This window comes from Barbus barbus, assembly GCF_936440315.1.
Source record: "Barbus barbus genome assembly, chromosome: 16".
Classification (NCBI taxonomy): Eukaryota; Metazoa; Chordata; class Actinopteri; order Cypriniformes; family Cyprinidae; genus Barbus; species Barbus barbus.
The window spans coordinates 21,813,131-21,829,915 of record NC_136744.1 but is presented as its reverse complement, the minus strand read 5'-3'; the positions used below and the strand labels follow the sequence as shown (position 1 = coordinate 21,829,915).

The 16,785-nt window shown below is 35.7% G+C and overlaps 1 protein-coding gene across 1 annotated transcript in view; it reads right to left on the bottom strand.

Annotated features, from left to right (window-relative positions):
• Nucleotides 1-6,758: 6,758 nt before the first annotated feature.
• Nucleotides 6,759-16,785, bottom strand: part of LOC306882285 (threonine aspartase 1-like) — a 32,143-nt gene continuing 22,116 nt past the window's right edge. Inside the window, exons 11-14 of the mRNA XM_079436819.1 lie at nt 15,669-15,779; nt 13,378-13,485; nt 12,099-12,172; nt 6,759-8,712 (exon numbers count right to left, since the gene is read on the bottom strand). Coding sequence (XP_079292945.1) covers nt 8,620-8,712; nt 12,099-12,172; nt 13,378-13,485; nt 15,669-15,779 — 386 coding nt within the window. The 3' untranslated portion in view covers nt 6,759-8,619. The remainder of the gene's footprint in view (nt 8,713-12,098; nt 12,173-13,377; nt 13,486-15,668; nt 15,780-16,785) is intronic.

The following is a 16,785-nucleotide window of genomic DNA, read 5'->3' as shown; positions in this document are numbered from 1 at the left end:
TCAAATTATCAATGTTGAAAACAATTATGCCAAACAAAATATTTGTGAAATCTTTGATACATATTTTACAAGACTGATAAATATAAAGCTAAAAAAGAATATATTTTTAAAAAAGAATTTAAAGTATTTACTGTTTAATGCTTCATTAAGTATTTTAATTAATTTAAAGTAATTAAATGTTTTAATTAATTGCTTTAAAGGAGCAAAATGAAAAAAATACAAATATTATTTTAAATACAAACATGCATGTGTGTGTGTAAAATCTCTACATAAAACGATTTATTATTTTACATAAAATACGCAAAAAATATGAAATGTGAAAAATATTTTTTACAATGCAAAAATATTATATTGAATGATATGGATATAACATAATTCATAAAAACACATTTATGAATAAATAAACAATGCAGCCGATGCAAAACATCACTAACTTGTAGTTTTCAACATTCTTACTGACTAATTTTCAAAATTATCACAAGTAATTTTTGCTAATCCAATAATAGCTCAATTATGTTAGCCAGCTAGATAACATTATCTTGGTTTAATATTATCTAGACCACCAAATTGAAAGAGTGACTACCACCTCCCTGCATTTGGTTCCTGGCAGGTGTGGTTGAATTTTATGCATGCTCACAGTAAGTCAAATGATTGTACATAAAAGCCCTAACACATCAAACTTGATCACAGAGCCCACAGCGGGTGATACTGAGCACAACCACATCACGAGCTCCAGAAGACGCATTCAGGACACCGATCAAGCGGGTTTTAAGTACATCTGCTGTTAGTATCAAGTTAATTCTCCCATCTCACCTTCATAAAAGCACTTTGGAGTGAAGGCTAAGCTTACAGCATGGAGCGGGATAAGCAGCAGTGATCTTTATTGAATCAAACCGTCTGCTTCAGAGGCCCCTCAACATCAAAGCCAACAGCCTGCTTTATTTTAAAACATCAGGCCTGTGTTAGAGCGGTGGCAGATCCTGCCCCACACCAACTCTACCTCTCACTCTCAGACACAATCCACATGTCCTTCCAGAAGTTACACCATTTCTATTTACAGCTCCGCTCTTACAGCTTCTGACTTCCAAATGGCTGTGGATAATAACAGACTTCTGCCTTCACAGGTGCTGTACACTGGATGCTGTTTCAGTATTGGGACATAATACTAAGCTTACAAATTTTAGGTGTTATTTTAAACCCTTAATGACAAAAGACAATGATACTACCATATTTCACCAGTCATTACTGCTGTATATTCGACTTTGGTGTCCAACAGTAGTGGCTAGATCATTTTGCAATTGTCAAGAACAACAAAACACTTCAAGGCCTAAAATTCTTCAAGACAGTTCTACAAGAAATGCATAAAAAATAATAATTTGAATAAAGACATCTAGTATATTAAAGAAATAGTTCACCCAAAAATGAAAATTGGCTTATTCTCAGGCCATCCAAGATGTGGATGAGTTTGTTTGTTCATCGAAACAAATTTGGAGTAATTAAACATTACATCACTTGATCACCAATGGATCCTCTGCAATGAATGGGTGCCGTCAGAGCTACTGCTTTAAATAAATATAAAAAAATGATGTAGCATTCAAGCATGTAGAAATTTAATCTCTAACTTGAAATCCTGTAAACCTGCTTTAGAATGATATGCATCGTTAAAACCACTATAAATATAGAAATGAATTGAACTGAATTATCAGCAATTATGCAATTATTTTCAAGAATTTACAGTTTATATATTGACAATGTGTTCTCAAGAACTGATCCCAAAATACTTATTTCTACTCAACTTTACAGAACCATTTTCATAGCATGCACATTGGCACGAATCATAATGAAGTAGCTGATTTTTATTGTTTAAAACTTTTGTTATGTCTGGAGTTCATTTTCATTCCAAATGCTCAAATAGTTTTTTTAAATATCAGATTTGTAAATGAATCATTCTTTTGTATTGAATCATTTATTAAGTGAATCACTTCAGTGAATCCAGTTCAGAAAACCAGTCTGAACGATTCGCTCAAAAATCAGATTTAGCTTTCAATAAACTGGTCGCAATTGTTAACAGCTCACTAAACTAATATTTTATATTTTACATTGAATTTTTTTTCATGCGTCTGTGTCATTTTTAAAGCTCGAAAGCCTACGGTAATGGTTAGATCATTCTACAATTGCAGAGAAGGAAAAAACACACTCAGACCCAAAACATTTTGCAATGATGCAGAACCACTATTTGGCTTTTATGAAAGAAATCCCACAGTGCAGCTGACCACCCTTTTCTCGTGTTATTCTCCCTCTTCTGGTGAGAGGTGTAGAGTGGTGGTTTCAAGTGAGGTTGTTTTTAGAGCAAATCCAATTCGCTTTTGCACTCTCTCTCTCAGCGCTGGCAGTTTATGGGTGGTGTAGCACATTTCAGGAAGTGTCTGGCCCGCAATGCCGCAAGGGCCGCGGCTGCTTGGCGGGCTTAATTAGAAGGCAGCTCGTGCTGCGTGGAACCTGGAATAGCTGACCTGGACTGCCAGGACTAGCTCGAATGCCTGGGCTCATAGGGAGAGTGCTGCAGTCAGTGGCATATTACCTGGCCCGATGCCTGCAGAGACGGCTTGTTGGCACAGGGTGCACAGAAACTGGGGGATGGGTTCGGGAATGAGGGGCACGAAGCTGAACAAACAGGTCAAGTAGCTGACAAACACCTCAAAGGACTCTGGGGCTCAGATTAACCCTTGAGAGAGGTTTGTCTATATAAGAACGGCTAAAAATGCACACATGACCTTATGACCTTAGCCGTGACCCCAGCCTTTCACCTCACAACTGTGTAGCCTTGCAGATAACAGCATAGGAATATCGGGAAAAAATTCCCGAAAATGAATTTTCTGTTGAAAAAAATTTGGAAAAGTTCATCTTTAAATCTAGACCTGTGCTGTCAGTAAACATTATATAAATACATTTAATCAGATACATCAATATTTGTTGAGAAAAATGCTTAAATAGAGAATACAAAAGATGACAAATGAAAGCTCTGAATAGACAAAGTTGATATTGATGTTAATATATTATTAGCTTTATTTTCATATCATTAATGCAAGACATTACAGGTGAATAGGGTCAAATTAACTATTTACTTTCCCCAACTTTTTTTTTTTTTTTTTGCATAAGGTTTTTAAAATGTTATGTTTAAATATGCAAATGATACATTATATAATTAAATATGCACTCATTTGCATATATCTATAATCTGAACATTGGATAAATCCAAGTTCAAAATGCTTACTTCATTTTGTTGTCTCATTTTTTTTTTTACACAGGGGATTTTAGGTCTGTCTTTTGATCAAAAAATACTGTCAACAGCTACAAAGTAAAATAATTTTTCCTTAACGTTTTTTTTTTTTTTAAAGGAATAAAATTTTATAAATGACATATGAACAACACCCTCTTCAAAAACCTTCAGAATATACATAAGAATAAAACTGGATAGTTTTGTGTTTTACTGAAGTGAAGATTTCTTGCTTTGTGCGTGAGGGGGGAAAAAACTATAAAAGATATGTATTGTAAGTGAAATCTACAGACACAAATCAGTAAATTGTAATAAAATAAACATTAATGTGTTTTTTATATATATTTTATTTGCACTAAAAAGGTTATATAAATAGCAAAATAATTGAAAATACAAAATAAAATAATGTACTTAACTAGTAATTTACAGGCAAATTCTCAGTGCAAACTGTTTCACCACGATTTGTGTGTGTGTGGAGGTTTACTCTGAAATAAGACATCCTTTCACCATCAACCACTGACAAGATACTGAACCAGTCAGAGAGAACAGTTATGCCAAGTTCCCTTTACTTCTGTTCTGCACTGAAGGGGCGTCTGCCTGCTATTTCCAGCACAGAATGTCCTTGTGTGACATGAACAGGAGAAGACGGCCTGTGAGGCTCTGTATATGTGATTGTGTCTCAGTACACAGATACGGTGCAATAGTTTTTGGTGGTGGTGAGCGGTAGCTACCTATTGTGTGAGTCGGTGTGTGCAGAAAGACACAAGCCACATGGCAGCGATTCCGTCTGACAGGAGAGATCAGCATGTGTGGACAGCAGGCCGAGAGAGGCCACGGCCGCACGCTTTGATCTTGACTCGCAATGCAGTCTGTTTTGCGTTTTAGGTCTCACTGAGCGCAAGGCATTGGATACACCTTGAATGTCGAGGGGCACTCACGTCTGTGCCCTGCCACCTCTTAAAGACCAAGTATCTCTTTTCAAAGCCGAAGGGGCCCTCCACAGCCACAAGCTCACAAATAACATTACACCGTGCACGGCATAAAAGTGCCACTGTACTGGAGGATTGAAATGGAACGGGACACAGGGAATATGCTTGTGTTAAGTGTTCAAGGTGAACTGTTTTATTTTATAATGTGTTTGTGCTCATGCTGTAAAGAGCAACAGACATGTGGAGGACGTCTTCAAGAAGAGAACAAAAATGCACACATTGTCTTTTTTACACTTTCGTAATTGACTTCATCTACCATTCTTCTACCAAGTTCTTGAGTGACATTACTTATTTTTTATAAAATTAGCAATAAAAATCTATCAAAATGCCCCCATAAGTGCTACATATACCATTCGCATTTTCAAATGAATCTGCTAAACCTTCCTTAAAAAAGAAAATTCAGTTGCTTTGTTTCCAGTTATTTTTTAAGGAAAGAAATCAAATAATGTGCAAAATATTTGTAAATGTGTGTAGATTACATGTGCTACTTGGTCTGTTTTTCACCCACAATATAGTATTTAATAGTTTTTAATCAATAGCCAACATTGTATGGGTCAACATTATAGATTTTTCTTTTAGGCCAAAAAAATCTAGATATTAAGTAAAGATCATGTTCCATGAAGATATTGTATAAGTTTCCTACTGTAAATATATCAAAACTTTAGTAATATGCATTGCTAAGGACTTTATTTGGACAACTTTTTTTCTCGATATTTAGTTGTTTTTTTTTGCACCCTCAGATTCTAGATTTTCAAATAGTTGTATCTCACCCAAATATTGTCCGATCCTAACAAACCACGTGTCAATGGAAAGCTTATTTATTCATATGATGTATAAATCTCTTTTTTAACAACACTGACCCTCATGACTAGTTTTGTGGCCCAGGGTCACATTTGTGTCTTTAATAATATTCTATTAATCTTTAATGGTATATGCATTAAGAGTTCAAAGGAAAACACTTTTGGAAACTACTGAATATAATGCAAAAACAATTCGTAAACACACAAGTACTTTGTTTTCACCCATTGCAAAAATGGTTTTTATTTTGTTCATTGACATTTTCCATGAGAGCTTTTTTCATTTCTTTTTTATTCAATGCAATTGTTATTCTATAACAAAAGGTTTATGTATAATTCACAAAATGTGAAAAAATATATATAGCTTGAGCATACGTCTTTTCATGTATATAGTATTTTTCTAATAACATAAATAATTGTATAATAAATAGTGCTGTTAAACGATTAATCACATTCAAAATAAAAGTTTTTGTTTACATAATGTGTGTATACTGTATATTATGTATTAATATCATAATTAAAGTAACCACACAGGTCTCACTGTAGCAGCAAGGGCCAAAAAAAGGGGGTGAAAGAAACCAAACGTTAATGTGGTGCTAACCACAAACACAATGGGATGACAATAAATCCAGATACCCTGTTGGACAAATTTCAGGACAACATGGGACACAGCCACAGGATTGTTACTTATGGATCTTAAAGGAAAGCGCTATTAACCCAAACCTTCCAAACACTGACTAAAAAACATCCTCAATCCGCGATTTGACATCAAACAAACATTTGCGAGTTATTTCGTTTCTCCAGATTCTCTGGAGAGCTTCTATTTTCACCTCTGGGTTATTGTCGAGTGTGTAATTTATTTCTAGACTGTAAATCTTCGGCAGCCCACAGTTAAGATTATAAGATATGTGGAGTAAAAAAGGCAGGGGGAAGACAAGGATAGAACTTTTGATGTCTGCTTGAGCCTCAAAAACAAATATGATGCTACAAATAGAGTAGTGTTTTTGTCTGGAATACAAGTGCTCATGGGACATGGAGACTAAATAAAAGAGTGATACAGTAGGCCTCCAGATAAAAGACAAAACAACAAACTGTAGACAAAATAAAATTGGCTAAAGAAAAAAAAAAGACACTTTCTAACACTGGAAGCATTCAGATGGTTCAGCACCCAAGTCACACAGTTAATGGAAAGTGGAACAAAAGAGATCCGAGTCCACTTCTAATGCCAGGAACAGTGTGAATGCAAAGATAATTCCGTTTTTTTGTTTTGTTTTCCCCATTAATGCACTTAAAGAGCATTGTAAAGCAACCACAGTTTCTTCCCTGTGTTGATGTAGTTCCTATTGAAACAGGAAGTTTGGGCGGGACATACAGAGGTACTAACGAATCAGGTTTAGTTTTACCCAAAGCTGACACTCCCACAAAATATCAGTTAAGCTTGAGTTTATTTACTGAAACTGCAAGAAAAGCCTGGACATGTAATCGATTTTCACATGACAGCCACAATAATAGGATGACTTATTTTACTTTGAATACAAAAAGTCTCTTTTTATGCTATTGATATGACTGGAGCCCTCATTCATGAGACTGTAAAAATATTAGTGCATGAAGTTGTGCACAAAGAAATGAATATGACTAATTAAAGGAGGTGAAAAGAGGGAGTCGATGAATGAATAAATTAATCAGCACTTAACTACAACTGCACATCATTTCTCATTTTTATTGAGCATAACAATAACAAGAGGTTAGTACAATCTGCTGTTTGAAACATTCACAGACATTTCATTAATAAATGCAGGATCATTTAAAACTAAAATAAGCATATATATCTTACATTTTTATAGTACTGCAAGAGTTTTAACTAAAGAAAGAGTCTAAACTGCAAAACCCTCAATGTAATAACCTTCGACATATTTGAATCAGTGTAATTTATAAATACATTTTAGAGATTCTCTCATTTTTCTGCCATTATAAAATACAGACCTAAAATATATTTTGCATTTTCAAAGATGGACTAACAGTCATTTTTTTAGCTTGCTTTTTGGGGTCTCATCTCCTGAGCACTACACATGGCATTAGAAAACACACAAAGCTGTTCACCTGTTAATACAGCTCAACCACAGAAGTGCACGATGTAGCTTTCAAACAAGGTCAAGTGAACTCGCAGTACGCAAAAGAAATGCATACTCTGATTACGCAACATGCGCCGTATTCTTAGTACACTCATGAGCAGTGCAGTTAGTCAAAGTAGTGCACTTAGTAAGATGCTGGGCAAAAGTGCGTGTGCATCTAGTCTCATCAGAAGATTTTTCTGAGAACCTACTGCCATCAAATGTGGTGAAAGTGTAACAATCACAAATCAACTTATTTTCAACAGTGCATATCATTAGATTTGAGAATAGTCCCACTCTTTAAAGGTATAGTTCACCTAAAAATGACTCACCCTCACATCATTCCAATCTGCACAAACGTCTTGCATGAAAAACAAATGAAAAGAAAGATCACTCTTTTTTCATGCGATTTTAACAAATGGGGACTGAATCTTTTAAGCTATAAAATGGACATAAAGTTCTTAAGACTCTGAACATAGTGCATAAGTCACATCTACCATTTGTTTTATGATACGTTGGTTCTTTTCAATTGTTTTAAAGCTTACGATATGGAAAAGAATGGCCAGGACAGTTTGGAATGACATGAGAGTGAGTAAATGACAATCTCATTCTTGGGTGAACTATTCATCCAACTGAACTGCTATACATAGCTTTAAAAAGTCAAATGAAAAGGCAATTCTTGTCATTTCAAAAAGGATTTTATCCTGTATGCCACGTTGTTTACGCATTTGCAACTCAACCAGACTCACGTCAAGCACACGTGTCAAAAATCTCCACTCAGACCGTTTTTTAGAAGTCCCTAAACTAAACTTCTGCACAAAACAAGCATCTTGGCTATATATAAAAACATAATAGTAAAAGTAATATTAAACGTCAAGTAAGAAAAAAATCCAATAAGCCGTTTACATCAATGGCCACCCTGTTTCAACAACCCTTAGCTTATTTACAATGATAAGGACGGTGCATATTGTTTCAAAGAGGAATAGAAATGGAGCATCAAGTCTTATCCAGCACATACTAGAAGCTGAGTTTCTTGGAAGCCCACTAAAACCAGAGCAGTACACTAGACCCGAAGTGCACTTGGCATGTCCTTTTCTTAGCAGACGCCATAGACAAATTACCCTGCTAACCCTGCCCCCCCGCCAACCCTTCTCAAGTGACAGTAAATCAGATGACACTGTATATGCTATGCCTATGAACGGAGAGCAAAAGTAGCATGGTAGGTTTTTATAAAACACTAAATAAATAATATCAGGAATCACTGTGAATAAATGAATAAATGCGTTTATATCTGTGCAAGAAAGAAAAAGATGGAAGAAAAGACATATTGCAACCTTTTTGTCCCTTTCTGATTGTGTCCTACAATGACACAACATCAAGCTCTTGCTATAAAGATTCCGGTGCTGGCATATTGCTGCAGAAATAGAGGATGATTTCACACCGCTTCAGTCACTCACGGTCCCGAGTCGACAAACTCCACCTTCGATTGCCAGTGACTGTCCGGCCACCGCCCCTGGAGGAAGTCTGGATATGTGAGTCTGGCAAACAGAGAGAGAAACAGAGTATTTACAGGGTCAAGAATGAGTGTGGCGGGAAAGCACACAGCTGTTGGATGGTGGGAGTGAGGTGTCCTCTTTGCAATCAAAGGCAGCTGCCGCCCGCCTCTGGCACGCGCCCTGGTCGTGTTCTCTGACAGGCTACAATAAGCGGCCCTCAGGAAGTCAGAAGTAGACAGCTCTCTGCCCATGTGCGAGGAGAATGAAAGCGCTGGTATCATCCCAGAGTGCCCCAGGCCACCTGTCGCTAACACTGGTCCATTACGGGAGGACACGCATACGGTGAAAGTCAGTGGAAAACTGTGACCTCTCTCGGCACATCGGTGTGTGTCAGTTATCGTAGTGATCCATATCTCACTCCCACACTCTGAGTGACTTCCCAGCACAGGCTCAGGCAGATTACTGGCAAGTTAGGAAACATAAATTCAAAACTAAATCAAATAAATAATAGAACACCACATAAACACAAGCAAAAATCTACTCTGTGAAAAGATATAAAGCAATCCATCACAAAAAAAATAATAACATTTGAAAATAAATGTAAATATAAATAAAAGTATGATATAAATAAAATATAGGCTTCAATGATTTCTGCAAAGTGGAAAACCCAGACACCATGGAATCCAGTAATAAAAATGGAATTTAAAGCATAATGCAGAATGTTGCAGAATTTGGCAAATTTTGGATGAACAAATCAAAAAAAAAAAAAAAATGATTTCAGACTCGTTTTGCACACTAGCTACCCCACGGAACGCTGTTTCAATACTGTTTCCATTCACAGTTTTCCTTGGTAACACTTTATTTTAAGATGTCCTTGTTACACATGTTACTTGTATTTACTATTATAATAACAATAAATTATGCATTATTACATGCAAGTAACCCTAACCATATAGTAAGTACATGTAATTAATTAATATTACTCAGTACTTAAATCTATAATTAGACTGTAACAAGGACACCTTAAAATAAAGTGTAACCTTTTCTTTTATACATGCTGATTACATTGCATAATTACACGGCCCCAATATTCTGGACTGTAGAGTTCTGCAGTTTTTGCATCGGCAAAAATAATTTTTTTGTGAAATAAATTTATCTGATACATTCACATTCTGAAAGCTCAAAACATTCTTGTATTCCTCTAGAATGCCTCATAAGTAGATGTCAGCTCTGTACCATAATACTAAGGGTGGTTGTGACAGGGAGTTGCTAATGTGTTCTGAGTGGTTTTTAGCGCTATACTATGTGGTTACCAGGGTGCTTTGGGTGGTTGCTTATTGGTCCAAGTCTCCATGATATTGTGGTCCTCAACTATATGGTTCAGGTCTCCCCTCCAATAGAAGTCTACAGGAATTTTTTTTGCAGTCTAAATATAATTCACAGTGGTTTAAAAAATAATAAGAATTCATAATCAAAATAAATAATATGACACAAAATAAAATATTAAATAAAAACTGAAATAATTCAAAAAGTAATATGAATAAAAAAATAAAAAATTTAATTAATTCAAATTAAATAAAATGGAAATCCTGCTGAGTTCATGCTACATAAAAGGTGACAGTGGATTTATTGTATTGTCAGTTTAACCTACCTTGAAAAAGGAAATGTAAATTCACCTCTAATCATCAATCCTAAATCAGACTGATTCTTCTTATAAATGACAACAGTGTTTTAAAGTTGAACACATTTCAATCTACTCGATGGTGTTTTATCTGAAATGGTTCACATGTGGTTGGGATTACCACTGCTGGAAATAATTACGAAGTCTTAACGCAACCTGGAGATTAGACGCAATTCTGTGTGGCAAACCAGAGATTCACTGACTGAGATGGACATCAAGATTCAGCCAAAAATTTAAGCAGTTGTATATAATCAGAAAACGGCTTTGTTTGGGAGACCAAAAATATGCCATTAAAATTCTTTCTTAATTGCCATGTAAAAAATGTGTGTATGATGTGTTAAAGAGCTGAAAACCAGAATGTTCAAACCAGAAGTCGCAGTGCAAAAACAGATCTATGACAATGACCGTGCTTCAGCTGTGGTTTTCGTATACTATTTCGCTCTCAACCACAATGTGCCATCCCTCGTTTCGAGAGGCTAAGTGGAAAAATAGAAAAGCGAGCAGTGACACCGATTAGTCAACAACCAGAGCGGGAAGCAGAGGACATGAGAAGACTAGTTGCTCTCCGACAGCAATGATCTGTGCGGATTTGGGAATTGAGCTGGAAGGTTTGAAATCTTGCCATCCCATTGCTCTAGTAAAAAAAAACATGTAATCCACATTCCAGGCTATCTATTGGATAATATGTTTGTCAGTGCACCAAACACAGAGGCTCATCCATGTCCTAAGTGTACACAGTTTCATGGCCACAAATATCCTGTATGCATAGCAATAATTCTATGCTTTGCAAAGTTTAACTTGACTGAAGGTCTTGGATCAGATGGACATCTTACAATTAGACTGCAATATTTTTTATTTAAGTATTAAAAATAAAATAAAACAAAAACTTAAAATTGACAGATATACAAACAGAACAGGTTTAGAAGTTCTGGAGCTAAATAGGCTTGCTAGTGTAAGAGATTCATCAATGCCAGGCATGAAAGCCAAAGAGCTTGAAGCAACAGATAACCTCTGCTTCGATCCAGCCAGCGCTGACAATAGACCGAATAAAGCATACACTGGCAAGAACTGACTACAGCACAAACCCAACAAAAGACTATTCTAAAACGGGTCAATGCACACTTCCAGACTCGCTCTGAGCTACTAGCATGAAAAGAAACGGTTAAAACGGCGCACACACTCCAAGAGCTGCGGACTGTGTTCTATCTCGCTGAGCTGCCAGTCAGCTCTGGGCTTTCATCTCATCAGACACACACACACATACACAGCGGCACAATGCATGCAGGAATGAGAGGAATGTTTCTTGAATGGTACAGGAATGAATTGGTGTCTTTCTGCTGCAAGGAGTCATTGGAAGAAAGACCCGTCACCATTCTGAACAGCTTCATTTTCTAAGTAACTGCTACCCATTATATATCAGAAATGACTGAGTATACTAAAAATATAAAAAGTATATTAGTGGGCATTTGCTGTGTTCTTCCACTGCCCACTTCTTGTGCATAAGGACTTCCTAAGACTTTTTATCTTTAAATTGACAGCCAGTGGTAAGCCAATTGGTGTTTTGTAATACTTCAATAATAATTTTGAGTAATAATAATAACAAACAACAAAAGTGATGACTGTAAAGGAAAGCATTGCTATTACTATTGCTCACACATGAACAAACCCTTTACCCTAAAGGTACGCTCACAAAAAAAAGGTCCATTGTCAGTATTGTAGTGATGAGTTCTGATGTAGGAATTCTTACCCTGGCTTTACTGTCCTGGGCAGACATGTATCCCACACACATGCTCTCTGTAGTATGGCTCCATAGAAATTCCACTGTGAAGAAAAGAGAAACGAATTAAATACTATCTTTGTATCATTTATACTCTCATATCATTTATATACTCGTATCTGGAAAACCACTATTCTAAAAATCTTTTTGAAACTCCCGTGGTGAATTAGCCTTCTGAGTTGGCCTGCAAATTGAAGTCAAGATTGAACAATTGATCAACACGACAGACAAAGACTGATATTGAAAAGTACATTTCATATCCGTCTCAAATGTGTTCTTCCATTGAGTGTCGGCTGTAATCATAACAATGCCTTTATTCTCTGAGGCCAGACCACACTTTGAGACCTGTTTATTCTGCTATTTGTGAATGCAGGGAGCTGCCATGTTTATCCCTGAATGTTTAAACAAAGACGCCTGGAAAAACAGTCAGCATCTTTAGACAAGAATGTGAGGGAGGCATCAGAAAAAAGAATTTCGGGAGAAACAACATTATGAATGGCTTTCAGGGAATCTTCAGTGACCCAGATGTTCCTCAAACATCTTCCATAACTGCAATTTTGTCCTGATGTTATGAAAACAAACCTTTATATATTATATAATAATTAAAAATATATTTTAATTATATTTTAAAATGAATAATTTTCATATACATTTTTTATTACAAATATATGTATACACACACACACACACACTACTGTTGAAAATGTAAGGTAATTTAAGGCATTTTTTTAAGAATTTAATACTGTTTTTTAGCAAGGATGCATTCAATTGATCAAAAGTGACAGTAAAGACTTAAATTATTCATCAAAAAATCCTGAAAACACACTAAACAGAACTGTTTTTGACACTGACATAAGAAACGTTTCAAATCCGCATATTAAGATACTAAAATGATTCCTGAAGGATCATGTGACATATATTTACACACACACCCATATATATATATATATATATATATGCATGTTGTTGTTGTTTTTTTGTTTATGAAAACATTTATTTAAACTGTAATCACATTTTACAATATTATTGTTTTGCCATATTTTTTATCAAATAAATGCAGTATAAGAAAAAAAAATCATTTTATATCAGTAAAGAATGATCACTTTATATTCTTATTCTTTATTAGTATTATAATTATTTATATTTAAATGCAAGATCCCTGCATTCTGTTCCATTCTGCTTTGATGAACAATTATCTAGACGTGAGGTGTATTGGATTAAAGCTGAGGCAGGACAGAGCAGCACGTACCCAGCAGAGCCTGGATGTCTTCAGAGCGCTGGGCTTCTCCACATGTGCAGCACCTCAGAACGATCACCCCACCCAGAACACAGTCCTCGCCAGCCAGGAACGGTGAACCTTAAACACAAACAAGCCAACTGCATTTCAACCATGACCCTCTTTCCACTACAATCAGTCTATTTAGATGTGAAGTAGAAATGAAAGCATGTTGGAGGCATCTAAGAAAATCCAGCGATTCGGTCAATGATTTATTAGTTATGCCCTGTTCTGAGAAGTTAATGAAATGAGCGGAAAAGCTGTACATTTCCGTACTTTCCCCTGCCAACCTAAACGACTGAAAACAATTATTCTTTCCAAAGCTTTTGTTTTATTAACCAAATGAGAAAAATTGGGAGCAGAGCCACTTTTCGCTCTTTAATAGGTTAATGATGGAATGACTCATTTCTGTAACCCCTCACGAAGCTCTGATAAAGGGACTCTGTTGAGAAGTGCATACATTTCCAAAGAGGAAGAAACAAAAAAGGTTTTGAGCTGCAAAACGGGCTTCAAGCCCATTCAAATGATTACATCTTAAAACCAAAGGAGTGCTGGACGCAGCCTAGGTTTGAAGCACTCAAGCATAACATCAATCCACAGGATGGAAGAGTTTAAATTTCACCTCATATAGGTGCTCAGTTAATTGATTTTGCACATCATGTTGTGTTCAGCTTATTTACACAGAACACAGCTCTTTTTATGACACCTCTCAATTAAAACCCTTCAATGAAAACCTGGACGGCCTTCACACAGAACACATCTTAACACCACACTTCAAAAGACATCTTTAAATAGATCTTTATCCAACATTCCATTAAAAAGCCTTTTATTCTTTTCTTCTATTTCATCCCAACAGTTTAATTAAATTTACTACACAGCTTTCAGAAACACTTGTTCCTGATTGGTTAGTCACAGCATCCTGCAGTCAAATAGTATAACAGTATAAACATGGTGGCACTCCAGTCTCTTTCTGCTTAAAAATAAGAAGAAACATGTCTTTCTATCATAAAAATAATTTTAAATTAGATCAATATTGCAGGTCCACTTATTTAATTATACGGTTAAAAAAGTGATGATGCATAGCCATCTGGTCATTTTCTCAAAATGAACACCTTGTCCAAACAGACACAATGCGACACAACAACACACAATAAAAGGTATCTTTTCCATATTAATAAGAACCAGCAATACATGTTGATCATCAACAGATTCTATTTTTGGACTGCTTTCTATTTCTGTGAACTAGTAGCTGACAGCTTAATGATAACCTCATGCATGTCTGTGCACAATATTTAAATTAGAGATCGAATAAGATTTTGAGTGCCTTCAATAGCCGACTATAGCGACAAAGGATAATTTACATTAGATATTTAAAAAAAGAAAAAACTAAAAGGAAACAAGAACTGTGAAAAAGATTTTATCAGTCACTAGGTATTCTGAATAATGTTAAAACGTTTTCAAATTGTATTAATTTAATTCCTAACATGCATTTTGTTGCAAGTGCGAGACAGAAATGCACTTGCAGAGAGACTCCACCCACACAATCTTCTGATTGGCTATGACTTCTGAATAGTTTTGATTTGTCACCATGTCGCAACTGACAAAGAATTGCTTGTCACTGGAATCCATCAAAGACCTGTTTGCAACATTGCAGATTGCACATAATACTTTCTTATTTTCTCATGAATTAATTCCTTAATTATAATAAAATATTCCACTGTTTTGTTTTGGATATTTATGTAGATTTATGCATCTCCCGCAGTTGTGGATTTCCGTGCAACAAAACTATAAAGGTCACAGGCCAAAACCAGCAAATATTCCCACATGTATTTTGTGTGCTACATTCAATAAGAAATCCAAGCGGTCACCCAAATTTCACAAGCCTAGAAAGGAAACCAAATGAGCAAAGCTTCTGAACATGAAAGCAAGCGTCATCTTCAAATGCCCTGTCAACAGAGTATTTATGGCAACTGAAAATAACTGTGGCCAGAGAAATATGATTTAACCAAAAACTTGTGGAGCCCATTCAAAAGAATGTTATTGATCCCCAAATCCAAACAAATAGAAAAAAAATGTGGCTGCTGAATTTTTTGTAGCGCTCATTTCCAGTCAAGCAAGTTGTTAATGATTTTGTTGTTCAGTTTTAGCTCAGAGCTGCTCTTACTCACAAACTGTGGTGAAGTGACACTAGCTTGCTGAAAGAGAGAGAGAAACATGAAAACAGAGTGACAGGGAGGGAAAGAGAGTCTTTGAGAGTCACTCACTGATGAATTTGTTTTGCATAGCCTCCAGTAGGGCCTGGTGTGTGTTTTCAGCCTGCATGGCAGTAGAGCACTCTCTGGCCAACATGGTGCGAATCAGATGCTCTCCAGAGCCTGCAATAGTACAGAGAAGACAAATGTTTAATAATCAGTATTTATTGTTATTTGACAAAAAAACAACATATTGCATAATCTGATTTATTTGTCCAAAGGCACTGATATGTTTCACTGTTTGCATCACTCTGCTTGTCTGTGTTTACGGCGTTTCAGAAAATGTTACTGTCATACTGAATTGCAACTGACGTGTATTTGCATATTAAATGGAAAGTGCTGTTTCTGCATTTGCATATGAAATTGAGATTGATCATCCAATCACAACAATGTGAAAGTCTCTGTCAATCTGTCTTTTTTTTACTGTCACTTTTGATCAATTTAATGCATCCTTGCTGAATAAAAGTAATAATTTTTTTTTTTTAAAAGTCTTACTAACACCAAACCTTTGAATGGCATTGTATACATTTAAATAGAATATATAGTAAATAGATTTGTCAGACTGATGAAAACCAGGTTGAGTTTATGAATCATCTTGAACAATTCATTAAAACAAACCACTCTCAAGAGCCACCTGTTGTAACAAAAAAATAAAGAGTCAAGAATAAACCAATTCCCATAAGACTGGTTTTGACAGACAGACAGACAGACAGATAGATAGAAAATTTAATATGTAGCAATTTAATTTAGCCTCCTGTTCCACATGTACATATTATGTACTTATAACTATTACAATAACACTAACCCTGAATTTACCCCTAAACCTAACATTAACCCATGTAATTATTTTGTACTACCAGTACTTTATAGGGTAAGTACAATGTAAATACATTGCAAGTACTGTATATATACTGTAAAATAAAGTGTCACAAAAATAAATAAAAATAATCCAGAGGTCTGACAGGTCAGGTGTCCCCACAGGAACTAAATTAAAAGAACTTATAAAAACAGTTAATCTCACTGTCAAGACACTGAAGACTGTCACAGTCATTTGCCTTTCAAAGGCAAACGTGTACAGCAGCCAGTTTTCAAAAGGGAGTGAGTGTAAAGAAATGCCTTGAACACAAAA